We start from the raw sequence: 20609 nt of genomic DNA, 5'->3' as shown, positions 1-20609 counted from the left end.
GGGGCCATGTGTTGTATTTGCTTGCTATGTCTTTAGGTCTCTTTTGATCTATACTTTCCCTTCCTCTTTTTTCTTTTTAATTTATTTGCTGAAGAATTTAGCTGGTGCCATGTAGAATGTCTCACATTCTAGGTCTGCCTGACTGAATTCCTTTGGTGTTATCTAACCAGTTTCTCTGCACCTTGTATTTTCTGTAGCTTTCAGATAGATCTAGAGGCCTGATCAGAGTCAGGTTTGATTTTTTTGGGCAAGAACACTTCCCAGGTGATGCTGTGTATTATCTATTGCATTATATCAAGAAGGCGAATCCATGAGTTTAGATGTTGTCAGTGTGAGCCATCTATTATGAAGTTCCCACAAGTTTTTCACTTAAAGGCTATAGTAGCCATTTGATTGATGATTATTAACTAAATCCATGATTTCATCAGGGGTTTTAAATTGGTGATATTCTATCATTCTATATTTTTCTTTTTTTAAAAAGGTTGCTAGGCTCTGTACTAGAGCCTTTACATAAATTTCTTTTTAAAAAAATCTATTTTTCCCAGCCAGTGTGGCTCAGTGGTTGAGTGTCAACCCATGCACCAAGAGGTCGCCGGTTTGATTCCTGGTCAGGACACATGCCCAGGTTGTGGACCTGATCCCCAGTGGGGGCATGCAGGAGGCAGCCAATTGATGTTCTTGCTCATTGATGTTTTTGTCTCTCCCTCTCCCTTCTTCTCTCTCTAAAATCAATAAAGAAAAAACATTAAAAAATAATAAAATAAATCTATTTATTGACTTTAGAGAGACAGAAACATCGATTTGTTGTTGCACCCATTCATGCATACTTTAGTTGATTCTTGTATGTGCCCTGACCAGGGATCGAACCTGCAACCTTGGGTAAATGATGCGCTAACCCATTGAGCTATCCCGCCAGGGCCTATCATTCCCTCTTTCTTTTTAACCCTCACCCGAGGACATCTTTGCATTTATTTTGAGATAGAGCGGGAGGGAGAGAGAGAGAGAGAGATCGATGTGAGAGAAACACATTGAGTGGTTGCCACCCACACAACCCCAACCAGGGCCGGGGACAAACTGCAGCCGAGGTATGTGCTCTTAGTGGGAATTGAACCTGGGACTCTCTGACCCATGGGCTGATGCTCTAACCGGCCAGGGCTCTCTTATTTTATTAGTTAGATTTTTTTCTATAAACAAAAATGTTCCCTCTATTATTTAGTTACTCCGAGATTGCACTGAAAGGTGGGATAAGTATTTGATTCTTTCCTGTTCTTTACTTGGTAATAATCCATTGGTTCCCTTCTGTATCTATTCCAGCTGTAACAAATGATCACAGTCTTACTGGCTCCCTACAACACAGCTTTATCGTCTTACACTTCTGCGAGCCACAGTCTGAAATGGCGCTCACTAGGTTGGACTCCAGGTGTTGGCAGGGCTGTGTTCCCTCCGGAGGCGCTAGGGGAGAATCTGTGTTCTTGCCCCTTCCAGTTTCTGGAAACCGCCTGCATTTCTTGGCTTACGCCCACTTCTTCCAGCTTCAAAGCTCACAGTGCAGCTTCTTCAAATCACTCTATGACTCTGAGCCTTCTGCACCCCCTTTTCACATCGAAGGCCCACCCAGGTAATCCAGGATAATCTCCCATCTCAGGGTCTTCTGATTAGCAGCCTTCATTCCATCTGCAGCCTTAATTAATTCTCCTTTGCCATGTATTGTAACCGCCACAGGTTCTGAGGATTAGGGCATGGATGTCTTTGGGAGACTATAATTCTGTCTACCACACATTCCTTCCTCCAAAGTTGACCAATGAAGCTTTTACAAAATATTTATTTATTTATTATTTATCATCACAAACGCATGGATTTTAATATCCTTGGATATATTTTACTATGTTGCAATTACTTGCAATTAGTTATTCTTTTTGATGTTCAAATGGTATCATAGTTGGCCCTTTTAGGTTGTTTCCCAAATCCTTTTGATGTGATTTCAATTGTCTTTGATACATTCCTTGACTTGAGATAATCTGAGACTGTTAGGTAAATGAACTCTGGGTAAGTATATATGATTTAACTTTGTACATCAATCCAAAACATTTGCCAACTTTTTCTTCTTTTTCTCTCATTCAAGTAGAGTATAAGATTCAGCATATATTTGCCTCGAGTTGACCATCAATTATTACTGCTTATGTAGTGTGGGATCTAAGACTGTTCAAATGCAGATATTTTTAGGTTGACATGAGCTCTCTAAGGTCTCAATAACTTACTCTGTAGAGATAGTTTGATTTTTTTATTGTATATAATCAGAGTTTATGTTGCTAGACTTCCTAATCTTTAGTAAAACTTATACAGAAGGAAGTCCTTTTTACTAAAAAAAATCTGTTTGTGCCTTGTTATGAGTAAAACAACAGAAAAAAGAAATATACATTAGCCAAAGCTGATCTGGACCATGTATACATACTTTAGCACTGGGTTGCGACGGCGTTGGGTTGCAAGGAACAGGGTCATACTAGGTTATAGTTTGTGGTGAGAGCTGATTGTCAGGACTGGGAAGTATGGGAGCCCAGGCAACCCTTCCTCTACTTCCCAGGGAAGTGGAGTGGTATTCTGGACTTCTTAGCCATGACTCAGCTTCTCTCCTTACATCTCCACTGCCAACGTTTTTTGTACCACCACTTGCCTGACCTCCCTTTGATTACCCCACGGCTGTGCTCACCGATCGCTGCCGCACTGTTCCACTCTCTGTCCTGTCTGTGGGGCTCCCCTCAAACTTCCTGGGGAGAGTCTGATTGGGTTGCTCGTCACTGGCCAACAGAGCGTCCCCTCGCAAAGTTTCTGTATGGATCATCTCATCCGCGGCCTGTTTTCCTCCTGTCTGGCCTGTAGACCGTTACCTTTGACCCAGCTGCTGATCCCTGGTCGAATGAGTTGTGGCTGAGAATGTAAGGTCGCGAGATAAAACATCGGAAATCTGTGAGGCATTGTGTGGCCAGATGGTCCGGAAGGTGACTTTGGGTGTGTAGTATAGTGTTGTTCTTCAAGACAGCGAACTACTCCTCTGTCTTCCTTAAAAGTAAGGACGCAGAGACCATAAACCCGAGAGGGTTAATTTGAAGAGTGGAGTTAGCATGTTGAGTGGTCTCTCAACACCCTCCCCCACTTTTTTTGTAAGAATAAACTAAGCTAGTATTGTGTCTTGAGGAAGGCCATTTGGTTAAATAAAACATTTAGAACTTCCAGGAGAGTGGGCATAAAAGCTTCTTATAAAAAGAAAAAAAGATCAAAGAATTATGATTCTGACTCGGAAGCATCACTTTGAACGGTAACTTGTATGTACACTCGTTTTGAACAACTTGCCCCTATCCATTTCCTGAGCTCTGTTATTGAAACATTGTTCACCCCATTTTTTTTTTGCCTTGTTCGTAGGAATCCCATATAAGCAACTGACTGTTGGAATCCCCAAAGAAATTTTCCAGAATGAGAAGCGAGTGGCCTTGTCTCCTGCCGGCGTGCAGGCCTTGGTCAAGCAGGGCTTTAACGTTGTCGTGGAGTCGGGTGCTGGCGAAGCGTCCAAGTTCTCAGATGATCACTACAGAGCAGCGGGGGCCCAGATCCAAGGAACGAAGGAAGTGCTGGCCTCTGATTTGGTCGTCAAAGTAATTATCCCCTCCCCCCTCGTCCTGGCGTGCTGACTGTTCAGGATCTTTGCAGAGAGGTTAACGGACTCTGTTTGTTGGTAGAGTGTGCAGATTTTCAAATGATACCTTTTTCTCAAAGAAGTGATTACATGCTGTGAATACTCTTCCTGTTCAGGCTTTGTGATCTGTGTTTAGCCACGAGAAGAGAAAAGGTGATCTCTGTTTCACACTGGCTGTGTGGAAACCCCCTTTTCATGGGCTAGGGACATTTGCACACGATTCCCGTGTGCGCAGAATGTCTACAGGTGAGTATGTAGCTGCTGCTGACATAGGAGGAAGTGGAGCTGCCCCGGGACTGAATGTGCGGGGTCTCCCAGGGGCACAGCGATTTCACTACGCTGCTGCTATTTTTAGAAAGGGCTGAACTGTTCTGGAGAAAGCAGTCTTGGGCTGAGTGGCCAGGAGCCTGTTGGCTTTAATAAAAAGTCTTAATATATCATAGAAATCTACATGCTGAAGAACCCGAGCCATAAATCTCATGTAGGGAAAGGAAGAGAGACTGTCACGAGTCGAGATGACTACTGGAGTTGAACATTCACTTAAGTCCTAAGCCTTCAGCAACCGAGGCAGACAGGGGAGTATAGATTATATAAGCATGGTTATCAGGTTAAAATAAGCGCCTCACGTTTTCAAGATCAGCTTTCTTCTGTGTTAATTACTCAAGCATCAATCACATAGGTTTTTTTGCTTTGTTTTGTTTTTACATCAAGTCCACTGACTATCTTGATAGTGTCTTAAATAGCAGCTCTTACAGAAGATATAAAAGCGTTTTTTTTTTTTTTTTTTCACCTATAGAAAATGAATAGTAAAATGTGTGATATGGAGATAAATTGTAGTTTAGTTAAAGCTTTAAAAGTGTTTAGATGTACAGATACTTGGTGATATAACTTGGAATAGTAAAAGGGCTTAGGGAAAATAGAAAAATCAGTTTAACCCATTCCAATGTATATTTTAGGGATCAAAACTTTCTGAGATGTCCCACAAAAAAGGCTTAGTAGGAAATTTTGGAAATGCTCTGTGTTCCTTTTAGAGTTCTACAGTGCATGTGAGCATGTTAAAGGCACTGGAAAATCCTGTAATATAGAAACGTTATACGTGCATTAATAAACTCCTTGACCTTGGGGCCTCTCTTTTGAGTCAAGCTTGTTAGTATCCCGAGGAACTAGTGATCTAAAAAGCACATTCACGGAAATATTTTATTGGCTTAACTCACGGCGATGCCAACAGTCTCAGCTGAGCTCTCGATAGGGGCCAGTAGAATCTAATTTTTATTAAATCTATGTTATAGATTCTCACTGAGCAGAGATAGACCTTGTCAGAGAGTCTTAATTAAAGCCCAGAACCTAAAATCACATGCATCCCCAGATCAACAACCGAAATGGGAATAACGCACGCAGGGGTCTCCCAGGTCAATTGAGACGAAAGGCTTGACGTGAAAGTATTGACCCAGAGTCTGGGTTTGTATTTCCTTTTACACCTTAAGTCCCAGGGCTGTTGTTTGTATGTTTGCTTGCCTAAAAGCACTACTGTGAACTGGGAGCTGAAAATTCATTGAAGATTGATTTTAAACTTGGATAGAAAACACATTTTAAAATACTTTAAAAATGGAATTTAAAAAATCTGACTTTCAAACATGGACATTTGGACCTTTCAAGCATGTGGAGCGTGTGTTCATCGACTGACTTGATACTTCTTAATGTAACCGACTTTCTTGTAGCTTTTGGCTTAAACCCAGTTCAGCAGGCTACTACTTTGGTTGCATTCATCCATAGATACTCATCTGGAATTTAAGGAGACATAAATCTATACATGCAACCAGGAGATTTTAGTTTATAACCGTCTTAACTTCTCAACACCCCAAATGCTTGTTTCTGTCAAAATGAGCAAGAACCGAGTCTTTGAACACACAACTAAAACTTCCCGTTTATTCTGAAGCCTCTTCGTCATACCCGAGCGATAGGTTTCGGGGAGGACAACAGGGTCGTCGTAGAAGATGCGCGTTTTCCCACGGCTGCAGCGCATTGTCCAGCCTGTCCTGGCACGGTTGTGAGTGGTCTGTGCCCTTGACTTCCTGCGCCTGACCTCGAGGGGGGATTAGTCAGAAATGTTTTGCTGAAACATCACCTCTGGAGTGTCATTTCAGTGAGGGCATATTGGTTAAACTGTCTTCTCTACTTAAAACCACGATAAAGGTATTTCCATTTCTAACTGGTGACTCGACTCTTCCCTCAGGTGCGAGCCCCCATGGTTAACCCCACGTTAGATATTCACGAAGCTGACCTTTTGAAGACGTCGGGAACACTGATTAGTTTTATTTATCCAGCCCAAAATCCAGACTTGCTAAATAAACTTTCCAAAAGAAAAACTACAGTGTTGGCGATGGACCAGGTTCCAAGAGTCACCATTGCTCAGGGATACGATGCGCTCAGCTCCATGGCCAACATTGCCGGGTAGGTGCTTTCCTGTTCCACACGAATAAAAGGGCAGCTGTGCTACAGGCGCGTGCCCGCTGGGGCTCGTCTCTCCTGTGGGATTTGTTGTAATGCGTGTTGAGATTGCAGCCTTTTGAGTGTGTACTTAAGTGATTTTTGGGACTCATTTTATTGTTTCCCAGTCGTCAGATAGGAAATGATTCTTCATATTGTGCTGTGCTGTAGGCTCCTTTTTTTTTTAAAAAAATATGTTTTTATTGATTTTGAGAGAGAGAGGCAGGGAGAGGGAGATAGAAACACCCATGTGAGAGGGAAACATCAATATGCTGCCTCCTGCACGCCCCCTCCCTGCTGGGGGTTGAGCCAAAACCTGGGCATGTGCCCTGACCAGGAATTGAACCAGGGACCTCTTGGTGCAGGGGACAACTCTTAATCCACTGAGCCACACTGGCTGGGTTCTGTTTTAATCTTCGTGGGTAGAAGGCAAGTAGTGTTCTCTTCCAGCAGAAGAAATGACCATCAGGTTGTTTATATGAGGAATTTATTGTATTTCATATATGCGTGTATGCATGTCTATATTTGGTTGAAATTGCTGTTTGTTTTTTTTCTAGCTCTATTGAGATGTAATTGGCACATAGCACTGTGTAAGTTTAAGGTATACACATAATGATTTGATACATGTATATATTGTGAAATGATGACCGCAATAACCTTTGTTACCATAAATTGCTCTTTTCATAGGTCAGAAATGGTTGGATATTGGCAGTTTCAGATGTTTCAATCTAATGTGTACATATAGGCAGGTTCACCATTTGAATTAGGTTTTGCTTCAGTAAATTCATAAAATATTTGATGAGTAGGGAAAATGCACTTGAACACATTTCCTCTGGTGTCAAAACCTGGTGACTAACCTGCGACCTCTCAGGCCAGGAGGGCAGTCTATCCCTGAGGAGTGTGGGGTGCTCTGTGCAGAAGGATCCCAGGGCCCTGTCTGCCCAGAGGACTGTGACTGACTGTGGTCATGCCAGCCACGAGGGAGGGACAGGAATAGCTCCCTGAGGGCATCATGTTGCTTACTTGGCTGGAGAGGGAGAAAGATCTGGAAATCAGAAGATGCTAATGAAATCAGCTGATCTAAGAAACCAGTCGAGTTAGATTTTAAGCATGAAAATGGTTAGTAGTGACAATTTGCTAATAGGAATGAGGCACCAACAAATGAGAATGTTTAAAAAAAACAATGCATTAAAACAAAAATAATAACCTGAATAACTCCTGACGCATACGCTGAAAGTTTTCCTAGGTTTTGTATCTTAGGTGTAGCATATCAAACATGCCAGAGATTCCACTTTGATTTTCCACTGTTCACTTCGAATGTGAACGAGAGGCAATGAACAAAAATGACACGGTGAAAACACAGTTTGCTGTTCTTAATGTAATATGGCAAATAGTTGGTTTAAAGATATTTTTGTGTGATATAAATCATGTACCAAGGAACAAAATACCTGTTTGCTGTATTTATTTAGTTTGTAGAAGGGTTATGTTATGTAATGAGGGACTTAAGCTTTTGTATAGAAAATGCACAATGTGAACTTCTAAGGGTGCTGTTGATTTTGTCATGTGAAATGTACAGCTGAGAAAGGCCTTGATCAAAACCAGCAGCTCTGGACCAGTGGTTTTTAGCTACAGAATCTGTGGAGCTGAGGAGATATTATGAGGCAACGGGAAGAAATCCAGTAAGAGCGGAGTGGCCAGCACCAAGGGACTGAAGGGTGTGCAGGAACATGTCTATTCTCTGTCCCATGCACTGCGGCCCCAGAGTTGGCTAGAACCGAACCTTTGGGGGTTCAGCAAACACAACTTAAAGAATCACTATTTATGTCCTGAGCTGATACATGTGAAGGGTGTAGTTTGAGATGAATCATCCAGTATACTGACCACTCGCGTGATAAATCATTTTCTGCCTAAATCACACATGCGGTCCTACACACTGAAGACACACATGCTCCTTTTAGTTCATTGATGTTCATTCCGAGTGTTGTTGCTCTCATCAAACACAGGCCCACCTTACTTTCCCCACCATCAATGTTTTCCTGTGTCATCAGCTTTGTTTGTGTCATTGTTTTGCAGTATAGCAACTGAGTCTTATTTTATTTATTTATTTGAAATCTTTGCCCGAGGATCTTTTTCTGTTTATCTGCAGATAGCGTGGGAGAGAGGAATGGAGGGAGGGAGGGGGAGAGAGAGAGAGAGGGAGAGAGAGAGAAACATCTATGTGAGAGAGACACATTGACTGGTGACCTCCTGCATGATTCCAACCAGGGCCAGGGACCATGCTGCAACCAAGGTACGTGCCCTTGACTGGAATTGAACCTGTGACTCTTTGGTCCCAGGGCAATGCTCTAACCATTGAGCAAAACCAGCCAGGGTACAACTGAATCTTTTAAAACATTAATTTGAAATTTAATTTCATACAATGGCCTTTGAATCTCTGTCATGTTTGCTCTTTGACAATTTCTATCACTTAGATTCAGAAATGCACTGACAAATCATATAATTTCTAAAATATTATTTTTCTGCTTTTAATAATAATTTAACTTAAGACAATGCATGCTTTTGTACCAATTATGTCAAGTATTTTATAAAAACATAATCAAGGAAAGGTTTTATTGTCAGCAGGTGGAGCTTATCATTAAATAATTGTATTATAATATTAAAATAGAGTGTGTAAAACCAAGTGAGTGTGCAAAAGTCACTTTTAAGTATGAAATGATATGAAAATGAAATTAGTGTAATGTGTTAAAACTATCCTATTTTTTTTAAAAAAGGTATATTTTACTAGTATTTGTTACACTAAGTGCTTTTTTTTTTTTTTTTTTTAAATTTTTCTATATTGATTTTAAAGAGAGAGGAAGGGAGAGGGAGAGAGAGAGAAACATCGATGAGAGGGAACATCTATTGGCCACCTCCTGCATGCTCCCACTGGGGATTGGGTCCACAACCTGGACATGTGCCCTGACCAGAAATCAAACCTGTGACCTCTTGGTGCATGGGTCGATGCTCAACCACTGAGCCACACCGGCTGGCTACACAGAATGTTTCTTTAGCTAAAACACTGATGTTTAGCAAGCGCTCACTGTGACAGGCTGCAGGTAAGTGTTTTACCTGCATTATCTCATTTAGTCCTCATGACAACACTAACAGATGGTCTTCTTTGTCCTCACTTTCTACACGAGGAAACCAAGGATGAGAGAATTAAAGAAATTTGCCCGAGGTCACACAGCTAGTGAGAGTAGAACTAGACTTGAACTGAGGTCATGCTGTCTCAGAATCCCACACTTCCAACCATTCGAGATCAGGGGAAGTGGTTTTTTGGTTGTTGTTCTGAGGTTGGAATTGGAATTTTATTATGTACAAGCATCTAGCTAATCTAATTCTTTAATTTTAAATTTTCCCCTCTGTTATCTATAAATACTATATAGTCACCAAAGAAAATTTGGACAATATAACAAAGTAAAACAGAAAGTTTGAGATACCTGTAGTCCCAGCACCGAAAGAAAACCATTGTGAGCATTTTCTTGTCTTTCCTTCATTTCTTGTTTATCACAACCGACCTTCTGCGGTGCTTGTTATAAAGAGGCCAGGGAGCATCATGGCTTAGATCATGCCTCTGCAGACAGCGTGCCAGGGGTAGACTTCTGACTGCTGTTTGCTAGCTGAGCAGCCTTGGGCAAGTCTCTTCATCTCTCTGTCTCCGTCTCCTCCCCTGTAAAATGAAGATACAAGGGTAATAAGTACCTACCTATACGATTGTTGTGAAGATTAAAGGAATAAATATATCTCTAGCACTTAGAGCTGTTTTTTGACAGAGTAGGTACTCTATAAAATGTTACCTATTGTTCCTTGCTGATGAACGTGTAATTGGTGATTTATGATGATACATGAGCCCGACATCTTTAATTTTTATGGAAGTATTCATGCATTTGTTTCTTTTCTTTCTTAAGTTACAAGGCTGTTGTACTAGCAGCAAATCATTTTGGACGGTTTTTCACTGGTCAGATCACAGCTGCTGGAAAAGTCCCTCCAGCGAAGGTAGGTAACACTTTTAATGTTTCTTCGTAACGTGAGTGAATTAAAGGGAGGGTATGTGTCGTTTTCAAAGACAGCTGTTTTCCCACTTTTGTTATGTGTTAACATCACACGGATGACTTTGTGGTATGTCAGATATATGGTGGAGCTCAGGGCTGCTTACGGTTGCCTGAGAGAACAGAGTATGGACATTGCCGGACATTCTAGTCCTCTCTCTGTTTTTAACTTACTAACTTGAATTCTTAAAAGGATTTCGGATGACTTGTTCTGCATAGCCTGTTTATTACTATTTTTCAAGAAAGCTTCAAGATGCCATTTAGCAAATTCTTGATTTCCCAATTATTGCAACATTTTGGTTCACTGAAAAGGTTGTCCTGGTGAAATTTGGGTCACAAGGACAGGAAATGGGAGATGGTGTAACCAGGATATTTGGCAGGGGGCAAGGGTGCAGTTTCTTTAATTGAGATTTGGAGCAGAGGAGAGTGGACGAGAGGTGGGGATGGCTAGGTGACAGAGTGGATTACCTGTGACCCCTCCACACTGCGTATGCTGATGGCAGTATCAGCCCCCTGGCAAGGTATAGGAGACAGGGCTGGAACTGTTGTCATCCACCTGCAGTGGTTTGTAGGGTGCAGGTTTACTTGGTGCTTACTGTTTATAAGGACTTTGTCCTTATAAACCCAGAGTTCGCACACAAAATACATCACCTAGAAAAAAAAGACACTATGAAGGGGAAAGACACTACTAGCAGCTTCGAGAAATCTAGTTAATTGCTATAAAAACAGGCCAGGGGGAGAGAATGTCAAGTGTTTAGGTGGAGAGAAAGAGTACCTTCCTTCGCTGAGACTACATTGCTTTATTCTAGTCCATCCCCTCTTTTGAATTGCTGGGTCTTTTGTTATTTCTAACGGAGGATAACTTGGACTAGTCCTGTGCTTTCTATTCATTTCATTAGCAGTGTGGAGTGGGTGGAGCCATGGAGCCCAGAGCCTGTTTGTCCCTTCTGGTCCCCCTTTGTCCCCTTTCCTATAGACCTCCCCAGACAAACAAACCATCCCATTAAGAGCAATCCATAGGACTTTTGAGACTCTGCCTGGGGGTCACTGGAGCCTAGTCGACTAGTGTAGTGGGTAGGGATTTATAAACTTCACTGTTTCTGTGGGTGGCTTCCCCCCTTCGTTTCTTCTCTGTAGCAACAAGGAGCTGCCTTCAGTCGACAGGGAAGCATAATAGGACTTTTCTCTCATGCTAGAGACAACATGGTTCTTTTTTGTGTGTCTCAGAAAGTGGGCGAGACTCTTGTTCCTGAGGAATTCTTTGGTTTCCTTGGCTCTGATCCTCCCGTGATTAGGGAGATGAATTACGTTGCTTTGTATTTCAGGTGTCATTCATTCCAAAGGGCTCCGAACTAGGTGGTTGGTCACCTGCTGTTCCTTTCAGAAGCATTTGAGCAAAGTCAGGGGCGGAGGAGATGGTTCCCCGAAGCTGTACCCATGTTTGAAACTTATTTAGATACTTTATGAACATGGTAAAATCTTAAAATCGGAGAGGGGGGAGGTAGCTAGCATGCCACCCTGGGCATGTTAGTAGAGGAAGCATTTATAGTGTGAAGGCACCTGCTAACCTTTGACATACATACTGCTGGTCCTGCTGGTGGAGTTTTTACACTGAGATGCCGATTGTCAGCTATTTTTAGTGAAGGTCGCTGGCCTTTGCCAACAGTGTTCCTTTGGCAAATTTGAAATATTAGTGGTCTTTTGGGGAGGAGGAGCAGCGTGTGAGGGTACATGGTGGTGGAAGGAGACTTGACTTGGGCTGGTAGGCACACAGTCCAGCGTCCAGATGATGTGTTGTGGAATTGTGCACGGGTATAATTTCGTTAACCTGTGTCACCCCAATAATTTCAATAAAAAAATAAAATACAAAACAGCGGCCTTCAGTGAAAGAGTTGTCTATCCGCTCAGGACGTTCAGTGAGGGCTGGTCATCACCACCAGCGCCACCTGGTTCGTTATTGAGCGCTAACTGTGTACTGGGCACTGAGAGTTACGAGCGGGTGGCTTTTCATGATCAGTGGATAGTGAAATGTATTGAAAACACACCGGTTCTGCCTTCTTTCCTAGATTCTGATAGTTGGCGGTGGTGTTGCTGGGCTCGCCTCTGCGGGTGCCGCCAAGTCGATGGGCGCCATTGTCCGCGGGTTCGACACCAGGTGAGGGCTTCCAGGGATTGCTGTCAAGGTCAAAGCACCTTGTTTCCGGCGGACATATGCTTTCCTTAGAACTTATAAATTCAAGCAGCACATTGAAAACCGCTCTGTAAGTTCTTTAAATATTTCCGCTTTTTCAAAGTGAACCCAAAGTGAAAAAGTATTAGTGGGAAAAAAAATCGAAGGACCGGGACTCGGGACAGCAGAAGTAATTAAAAAACAAAACAAAACAAAAGAATAGAAAACTAACACCTGGTACTCAGTTAAAAAAATATATTGATTTTAGAGAGGGAGAGAGAGAGAGAGAGAGAGAGAGAGAATTAATTTGTTGTTCCACTTATTGATGCATGCATTGGTTGATTCTTGTATGTGCCCTGACCAGGGATGGAACCCACAACCTTGGTGTATCGGGATGACGCTCTAACCAACTGAGCTACCAGGCCAGGGTCACACTCTGTTTTGTTTCTCCATGTGGCTCGGCAGTGGGACCAGAGTCACCTCCGTCTCGAGTTTCTGACTTGTTGCTCTGCATGTTCTGTTTCTGTCCAGAATGATCTCGGCATCAGGGAGGGCGTGAGAAAGGGTATTGAGCGTGAGGACAGAGTGTGGGAGATACTCTGCAGAGGGGCTGGGGTGTGCGAGCGGTGTGCTCCGCGTCCATTGGTTAGAAGCAGATAAGTCGATCGGGCAGCAGCAGAGCCTGATGTGAAAGTATTTGATCATATTCACTGTCTGTTTCTTTAAAGCAGATCTATCAACATTTTCCTAGATTTTCATTAAAGAGAAGTTCGATTACAATTGTGCTACATTTCAGAAGACACTAGATATTCGTGAACTGGAGCTCATTGAATACTTATTGAATATTGTTACTATTCTGGTTCCAGTTCATTTTCGGGGTTGAAACATGTAGTTACTTATTATCAGCGGAGGTCAGTGAAGGAATAATACCACCGGTCACGCTGCATGTAGAGTGATCAGAACAACCGCTCACAGGTGGAAGGAAGGTGCCTCTTCCGAGTAAAGACTGTTCCACAGCAGGTGGTTCACATGCGGTTTAGAGACGACAGGTGCTGATGAATGTGCTGCTGAAATGACAAAAGGCGTTTCCGAAGTGCCCAGGATGCAAGCCAAGGACAGCCAGAGTTGTGCATGCCATTGGTCTTGTCCTTTAAAAAAAAACACTTTTATTTATTTAGTTTTTAGAGAAGGGAGAGGGAGAGCTAGAAACATCAATCAGCTGCCTCCTGCGCGTCCCCTACTGGGGATGGAGCCCACAACCCGGGCATGTGCCCTGACCAGGAATCAAACCAGGACCACTCAGTCCATGGGACGGTGTTCAATCCACTGAGCCACACCGGCCAGACCTGTCCTTTAATTTTTAATGTTTACTGAAGTGAAATTTTTGAAGAGTTCCAAGCCTGGAGAGAACAGGTGGTTCAAGTCTTCACTGTAGTGAACAATACTATTAAAGTGGAAATGTACACATTTTATGTGACCGAGAGATGGTTTGGAACCTGGTGTTGGGTTACCTACTGAGAGTTTGTTGGCTGATGTCATTGGTTCAACCGTGTAGAGAGTAGACAGCTAGCAGACAGCTGTTGCTCACCTCCATTTTTACTCACCTTTGTTGAGATCACTCAAGGACACAGCAGAGAAAGAAGTGGCTGAACTGATACAATACTTTTCTAAGTTATAGCTCATTAATAACTACTTCGAGACTGGGGGTTGGTATCATATTATAAATATGTAATCCAAATGTATTAGAAAATACACTTGATTGTAAATTCTTTTTGGAAGACTGAATGGTATATATTTTCAATGAAACAGCCAAAAACATAAGGACAACTCATAGCCCAGTGACATTAACAGGGTGTGAGTTTTGAGTTATTTCAGATAATTAGGAGATTCCCCTTAAACAATAGTAAGTATTTTGCCTAGTGCCTGAACAAAGTTTATAAATATAACGCTTTACTTTCTTTTTTATCATTGTGTGTGTGTGTGTGTGTTTGAGTAAATCTTTATTTACAACAATAATTGGCAGGTCAAGAATTGTAGTTTTCAGATACCTGCCTGACACGCTTACCCTCTTCCAGGCATTGTGCTATATGCATTTATGGTTCTTTACAGTAATACTATGAAGTAGGGCTAACTAGCCCTATTTTACATAATATAAAAGGAAATATATGTTAATCTCATAACTTACGCAGTTTATTTTCTTTCTTTTTTTTTTTTTTTTTTTTTTTTTTTTTTTTTTTTAATCCTCATCCGAGGACATTTTTCCATTTTTTGTACAGACAGAGTGGGAGGGAGAGAGAGGAAGAGAGAGAGAGAGAGAAACATCGATGTGAAAGGGACACATCGAGTGGCTGCCACCCGCACGACCAACCAGGGCCGGGGACAAACTGCAACCGAGGTACGTGCCCTTAGCAGGAACCGAACCCGGGCCTCTCCGGACCGCAGGCGGACACTCTAACCGCTGAGCCAAACCAGCCAGGGCTATTTTCTTTCTGATTGTAAAGAATAATACATGCTTATACCCCCAATCCAAAAAAATATGAAAAACTACTAGAAGTGAAAATAAGCCCTGGCCCAGTAGCTGAATTTGTTAGAGTGACATCCCAATAGGCCAAGGTTGTGGGTTTCATCCTCGGTCAGGGCACAGACAAGAAGTGACCAATGAATGCGTAAATAAGTGGAATGACAAATTGATGTTTCTCTCTACCTTTCTTTCTCTCTCTTCTCCTCTCTCCCTTCTTCTCTCTCTCTCTCTCAAATCAATTTCAAAACAAAACAAAACAAAACTCTAAAATCCTCCTACCTAGAGATGACTATTAACATTCTAGTATATGTCCCCTTTTCTACACATTAATTAAAAATGTAATTTTACTAATAGTACTATTTAACTCTTTTTACTTTAGACATTATGATGTTTATAAATATTTTTAATGGCTACATAGGATTCTATTGTATGTATACATATATGTGTGTGTATTATATATGAATATATGTATTTGGGGGTGTCTCATCATTTCCTTAGGATAAATACCTAGAAATGGAATTTTGGGTCAAAAGATTCACATCTTAAATATTGATATAATATTTTTAAATTATGGGATTGTTTTGAGGTCAAAGATTCTAAAATAGCATTATGTAGCTAATTAGACACATTTATTTTTTGAAAAATACCTTTTATAATTCTATCAGCCAGGTATAATTGCTAATGCTTTTTTTTTTTCAGATTTTAATGTAGATGCCTTTTGAACAAAATCAGGATCATTTTATATATATTTATAAACACGCACAGACACATACATATTATTTTGAATTAATCTGATTTCATGAAAAAGAGTAGTCATTTTAAAAACTTTTTTTTTATTATTATTGATTTTTTTAGAGAGAGGAAGGGAGAGGTAGAAACATCAAAGTGAGAGAGAAACATTGATCAGCTGCCTCCCGCACACCCTGTACTGGGGATCGTGCCCTGACCCGGAATCGAACTGGGACCTCTCAGCCCTTGGGAGGATGCTCAATCCACTGAGCCACATCAGCTGGGCTTAAAAACTTTTTACAGAGCTGGATCCCTTTGACTGTAAGGAATACAAAACACCAACACAAATTGGCCTCAACTCTAATAAAATGTATTATTTCTGCTACGTGAAAATTCACGGGAAGGACTTCCTTTCCCACTGGAGTCAGCAGCTCACTGGCACGAGCAAGGACCGAGGCCTTTCTGGCGCTCCTCTCTGCTGTCCTTGGCATTGGCTGATCGCCCTTGTGCCAGTGGGAGGGAGAGAGCCTCTTGCTCAACCATGTCCTGCCCGGTCTCCCCTGTTTATAAAGTCCTGCCCTTTGGATCCGCTCCCTCACGGTGACAGTTGCCAGGGACTGATGGGTTCAGACCACATTCCCCAAAGTTCCCCACTGGCATGGATCACCTGTAGCTCTTGCTGAAAATGTAGCTTCTGGCCTCTCTGCTGGAGATTGTAATTTAAACTTAAAAAATTTTAGGTATTGATTTTGAGAGAGAGGGAGAGTGAGAGAGAGAGAGAGAAAAAAAGATTCGTTCTATTTATGTATGCATTTTTTGGTTGCTTCTTGTGTGTGCCCTGACTGGGGATCAAACCCACAACCTTGGTGTATTGGGGTGATGCTCTAACCAACTGAGCTACCTGGCCAGGGCTGGAGATAGTAATTGAATGGGTCTGGGAAGGGGCCTGGGGATTTGAATTGTTACCAGGTAGCTGGAGTCACCAGGGAAGTTGGAGATTCACTGTTAAATTAAACCCTGTCCACTGCACAGCTGAGATCTTTGTTGGCTTTGGTTTTCCAACCAGTACACATTAATTAAAAATGTAATTTTTAAAGATGCTTGGCCAGCATCTTTTGTTCTTAAACTGAATATATTTTTACATAATTTGAATGAGTTGGCTCTTTACATTTCCCATTTATACCGTTTACAAGTTGCTTTTTTCCGAACACAATTTAATGAGGATTAGGGGAAAACATCACTTGGGTAAAATATGCCTAAGTAAAATAGTCATTCATGTGGGGAAAGTCCCCTAAGTCAGGGCATTTACCAATGAAAACCTGCCCTTGAGTGATCTGAATGGAGGCACATTTTCATGTAGGTCAGATCGACAGTGGAACCACAAGAAACACAATAGGTTACTGGAGTTGCTAAGAGTGGAATTTCTTTTGTAATTTGACTACAAAGAGGTTGGAGTTCCCTGTAGTATTTTTTTTCCCCCTGAAAAAAATTGATCATAAACGCATTAGCTCCCTTTAGAAAAACATTGAAACAGTCCAATCAGAGACATCCGAAGAAAGTCTCCACTCTTGAATGTATTTTTTTTCTTTTTAAAAATGTCTGTGTGAATGATCTTGATTTTGTTAAGAACCTGAAATAACCGGTGCTTTCCCGCCAACGATCACCAGAGCCGCGGCCTTGGAGCAGTTCAAGTCTCTCGGCGCCGAGCCCTTAGAGGTGGACTTGAAGGAGTCTGGCGAGGGACAAGGCGGATACGCAAAGGAGATGTCCAAGGAGTTCATTGAAGCGGAGATGAAGCTGTTCGCTCAGCAGTGCAAGGAGGTGGACATTCTCATCAGCACCGCCCTCATTCCAGGTATGTCCAGTCATGGGGCCGCCCTGGCTGACTGGTGACGCTTCCAATGAGGCTCCGTCTTTGTTCCAGGTCGCAGTTCTTCAAGTAAAGATCCATTTCCTTTCTGGAGAATGAAAAAGCAGAAAAGACAATCACTGCAGCCCTGGAGACAATTGGTCATTAGTAATTTGGTCTGTTTGTTTCCAGTCTTTTTTCTGTATATTAAAAAATATATATATTTTTATTGATTTTTTTGAGGGAGAGGAAGGGAGAGGGAGAGAGAAAGAAACATCCATCAGCTGCCTCCTGCACGCCCCCTACTGGGGATCGAGCCCGCAACCTGGGCATGTGCCCTGGCTGGGAATAGAACCAGCGAATTTTCGGTGCACAGGGTGACGCCCAACCACCTGAGCCGCACCAGCCACGGCTTGTTTTTTTTTTTTTTTTAATTCTCACCAAGAATATGTTTATTGATTTTAGAGAGAGAGGAAGGGGGAGAGAGAGAGAGAGAGAGAGAAGAGAGACATCAATGTGGGAGAGAAACATCAATTGATTGCCTCCTGTATGTACCCCAACCTGGGATTGAACCCACAACCTAGGAATGTGCCTGACTGAAAATTGAACCTGCAGCCTTTAGGTGTACGGGCTGATGCCTCTGAGCCTCCGGGCCAGGGCATGGTGCTACCTTTTTACTGTAGGAAATTCAAACAGCACTGACAAATATGGAGAGAAAAGTACAGATCTGGAGTGTTACCGGAGATGACTGTCATTAATATTTTGCTAAACAGTTTTTCACATGTGAGAAAGAGAGGAGAGCTTTGTGTGTATTTATGGAATTCTCAGTATTTATCTATCGATCAATCGATCGATATGGAATTCTCAGTATCTATCTATCAATCGATCGATTATGGAATTCTCAGTATCTATCAATCGATCGATCGATATGGAATTCTCAGTATCTATCTATCAATTGATCGGTCGATTGATAGATAAATAGATACAGATATGGCACTTTGTCACTTTCTAATTATGTCCTTTGACATGTTTGATCTTTGTAATGAAATTGTGAGCTCTTTTGATGTCAGGAATTATTTGTTATCCTCTTATAACAAATATTTTTCACTTAATAGATGATTAATGTCAAACCAATAAGCAGTTATTAGTTAATAAACACTAGCTTGATCTAGCAAGATGTGGGAGTGAAGAAACTCTCTCCCTTTCACATTCTTACCTCTTCTCTTCCCCTGTTCTTTTCTTGTGCTATTGAATAATGAATATCATGCCGACTAATTTTTTTTTTCCTTTTTGAAAGAAAGTGGGCCGAATGGGAGCTTGCAGAATTCATGGTTCCTTTTGTCAGATCCTAGTAAAGGAGCCTCACTTGCTCGAGGGGACTGTGGACAATTAGAAGTTGTTTGGTCCTGAGGCCCGAGAGAGGAGAGTTCTCTTCTGTCCCCTTCCCCTCTAATCTGGCTACGATAAACCCACGGGCAGGAGGTTGATCACATCTACGAGCTTGTGGGGGGAAACGTGCGCCCAAGCTCTTCTTTCTGTCCTCTGTGTCCAGGTGATACCCGATAGGTGGGTTGGTCTCTCCAGCACCCTGTCCCACCAGGGATGGTGGGATGAGCAGACTGGCAGGAGGGCCACATGGGCTCAACCCCCCGAAGGAGCTGCGAGTGTAGAAATGAGGCTGGAGGTGGGTGCAGAGCCGGCCAGCGTGGCCCAGGCTGGTGGTTGTGAAATCTGCCAGCGATGGCAGGCTCACGAACAGGCGGTGCAGGGAGCACTCAGGATTCGTGCTTCCGTGGCAGTGGCTCCTGGCTCAGCTGTTGTACAGGTGGCTTTGGAGGTGGGATGGGTGGCCTTGCTGTGCCATCTGACCTTTGAAAGGCAGCTGCTGCATGCATGTTGGTGAGAGGTTACGAGCTGACTAAGTGTGACTAGTGCCCAGTAGAGGGCGCTCTTACCTTTGCTCACGGAGTAAAGGAGGCGGTGAAGCTACATTCAGTCAAGGCAGACCTTACTGAAGAACTGAGGGTAGTTTGGACCCAGTGTATAGGATTATTATCTTCTTATATAAAACACATACTGACTTTTAGGGCCCCCAAATATCTTTACTTTTTTATAAGTAGAAGTTCAAATTGTATGACAAGTCTTTTTTTTTTTTTTCCCAATCTGCACTGAAGGATATATTTATATTGATTTTTTAGCGAGAGGGAATGGAACCCGCAACCTAGGTACTAGGTATGCGCCCTGAGCAGGAGTCAAACCCACAAACTTTTGGCATAGGGAACGACGCTCCAACCAACTGAGCCACCTGCCGGGACTTTTTATTTTTTAATTTATTGGGGGTGTGGGAGGGAGGGAGGGAGGGGGAGAGAGAGAGAGAGAGAGAATAGATTTGTTCCACTTATTTATGCATTCATTGGTTGATTTTTTTTTTTTATCCTCATTTGAGGATATTTTTCCATTTATTGTTCAGACAGAGTGGGAGGAAGAGAGAGGAAGAGAGAGAGAGAAACATCGACGTGAAGGGACACATTGAGTGTCTGCCACCCGCACGACCAACCAGGGCCGGGGACAAACTGCAACCGAGGTACGTGCCCTTAGCGGGAACTGAACCCTGGTCTCTCGAGACCGCAGGCCGACGCTCTAACCGCTGAGCCAAACCAGCCAGGGCCATTGGTTGATTCTTATATGTACCCTGACCCCACAGCTTGGTGTACTGGGACAGTGCTCTAAGCAGCCGAGCTACCTGGCCAGGGCCTGTGCACCAGGGTTTTAAGGAGCCTCGTTGAAGAAGTTTTATCCCTCTGTTCCTTTTCTGAAGCTCCGGTCTGCCTCGGCCCATTAACCTGACGGAGACCAGCTCACTGGTCCGGAGCTCACACTCAGAAGCTGGCCTGGAAGGACCTTTCTGCTGCCTTTTTGCTTTTGAAAACCCAAAAAAGAAAAGTTAATTAGAATATTATAAGGAACAAGATGGTCTTTTTAAAGATCTTCTATATCCCTGGGGGACTGAAACATAAAAGCATGAGCATTAAAAAAAGAAAAAGAAAAAAGATTGAAAAGATTATAAAAGGGGACAC

At 42.5% G+C, this 20609-nt stretch overlaps 1 protein-coding gene across 4 annotated transcripts in view; it reads left to right on the top strand.

The window, feature by feature from the left end:
• NNT (nicotinamide nucleotide transhydrogenase) overlaps positions 1–20609 on the top strand; it is a 103391-nt gene that overhangs the window by 13873 nt on the left and 68909 nt on the right. For 3 of the 4 annotated variants that reach the window (XM_036279268.1, XM_036279269.1, XM_036279266.1), the window contains exons 3-7: positions 3418–3647; positions 5922–6139; positions 10123–10210; positions 12330–12418; positions 17351–17538. In XM_036279268.1, coding sequence (XP_036135161.1) covers positions 3418–3647; positions 5922–6139; positions 10123–10210; positions 12330–12418; positions 17351–17538 — 813 coding nt within the window. Of the gene's footprint in view, positions 1–1314; positions 1619–3417; positions 3648–5921; positions 6140–10122; positions 10211–12329; positions 12419–17350; positions 17539–20609 lie in introns of all 4 variants that reach the window. The other variant, XM_036279265.1, reaches the window with a different exon arrangement.

The sequence above is a fragment of the Molossus molossus genome, unplaced genomic scaffold (assembly GCF_014108415.1).
Source record: "Molossus molossus isolate mMolMol1 unplaced genomic scaffold, mMolMol1.p scaffold_m16_p_3, whole genome shotgun sequence".
In the NCBI taxonomy this organism is placed as follows: Eukaryota; Metazoa; Chordata; class Mammalia; order Chiroptera; family Molossidae; genus Molossus; species Molossus molossus.
Note: the sequence above shows the minus strand (reverse complement) of the source record. Positions and strands in the feature narration are given on the sequence as shown.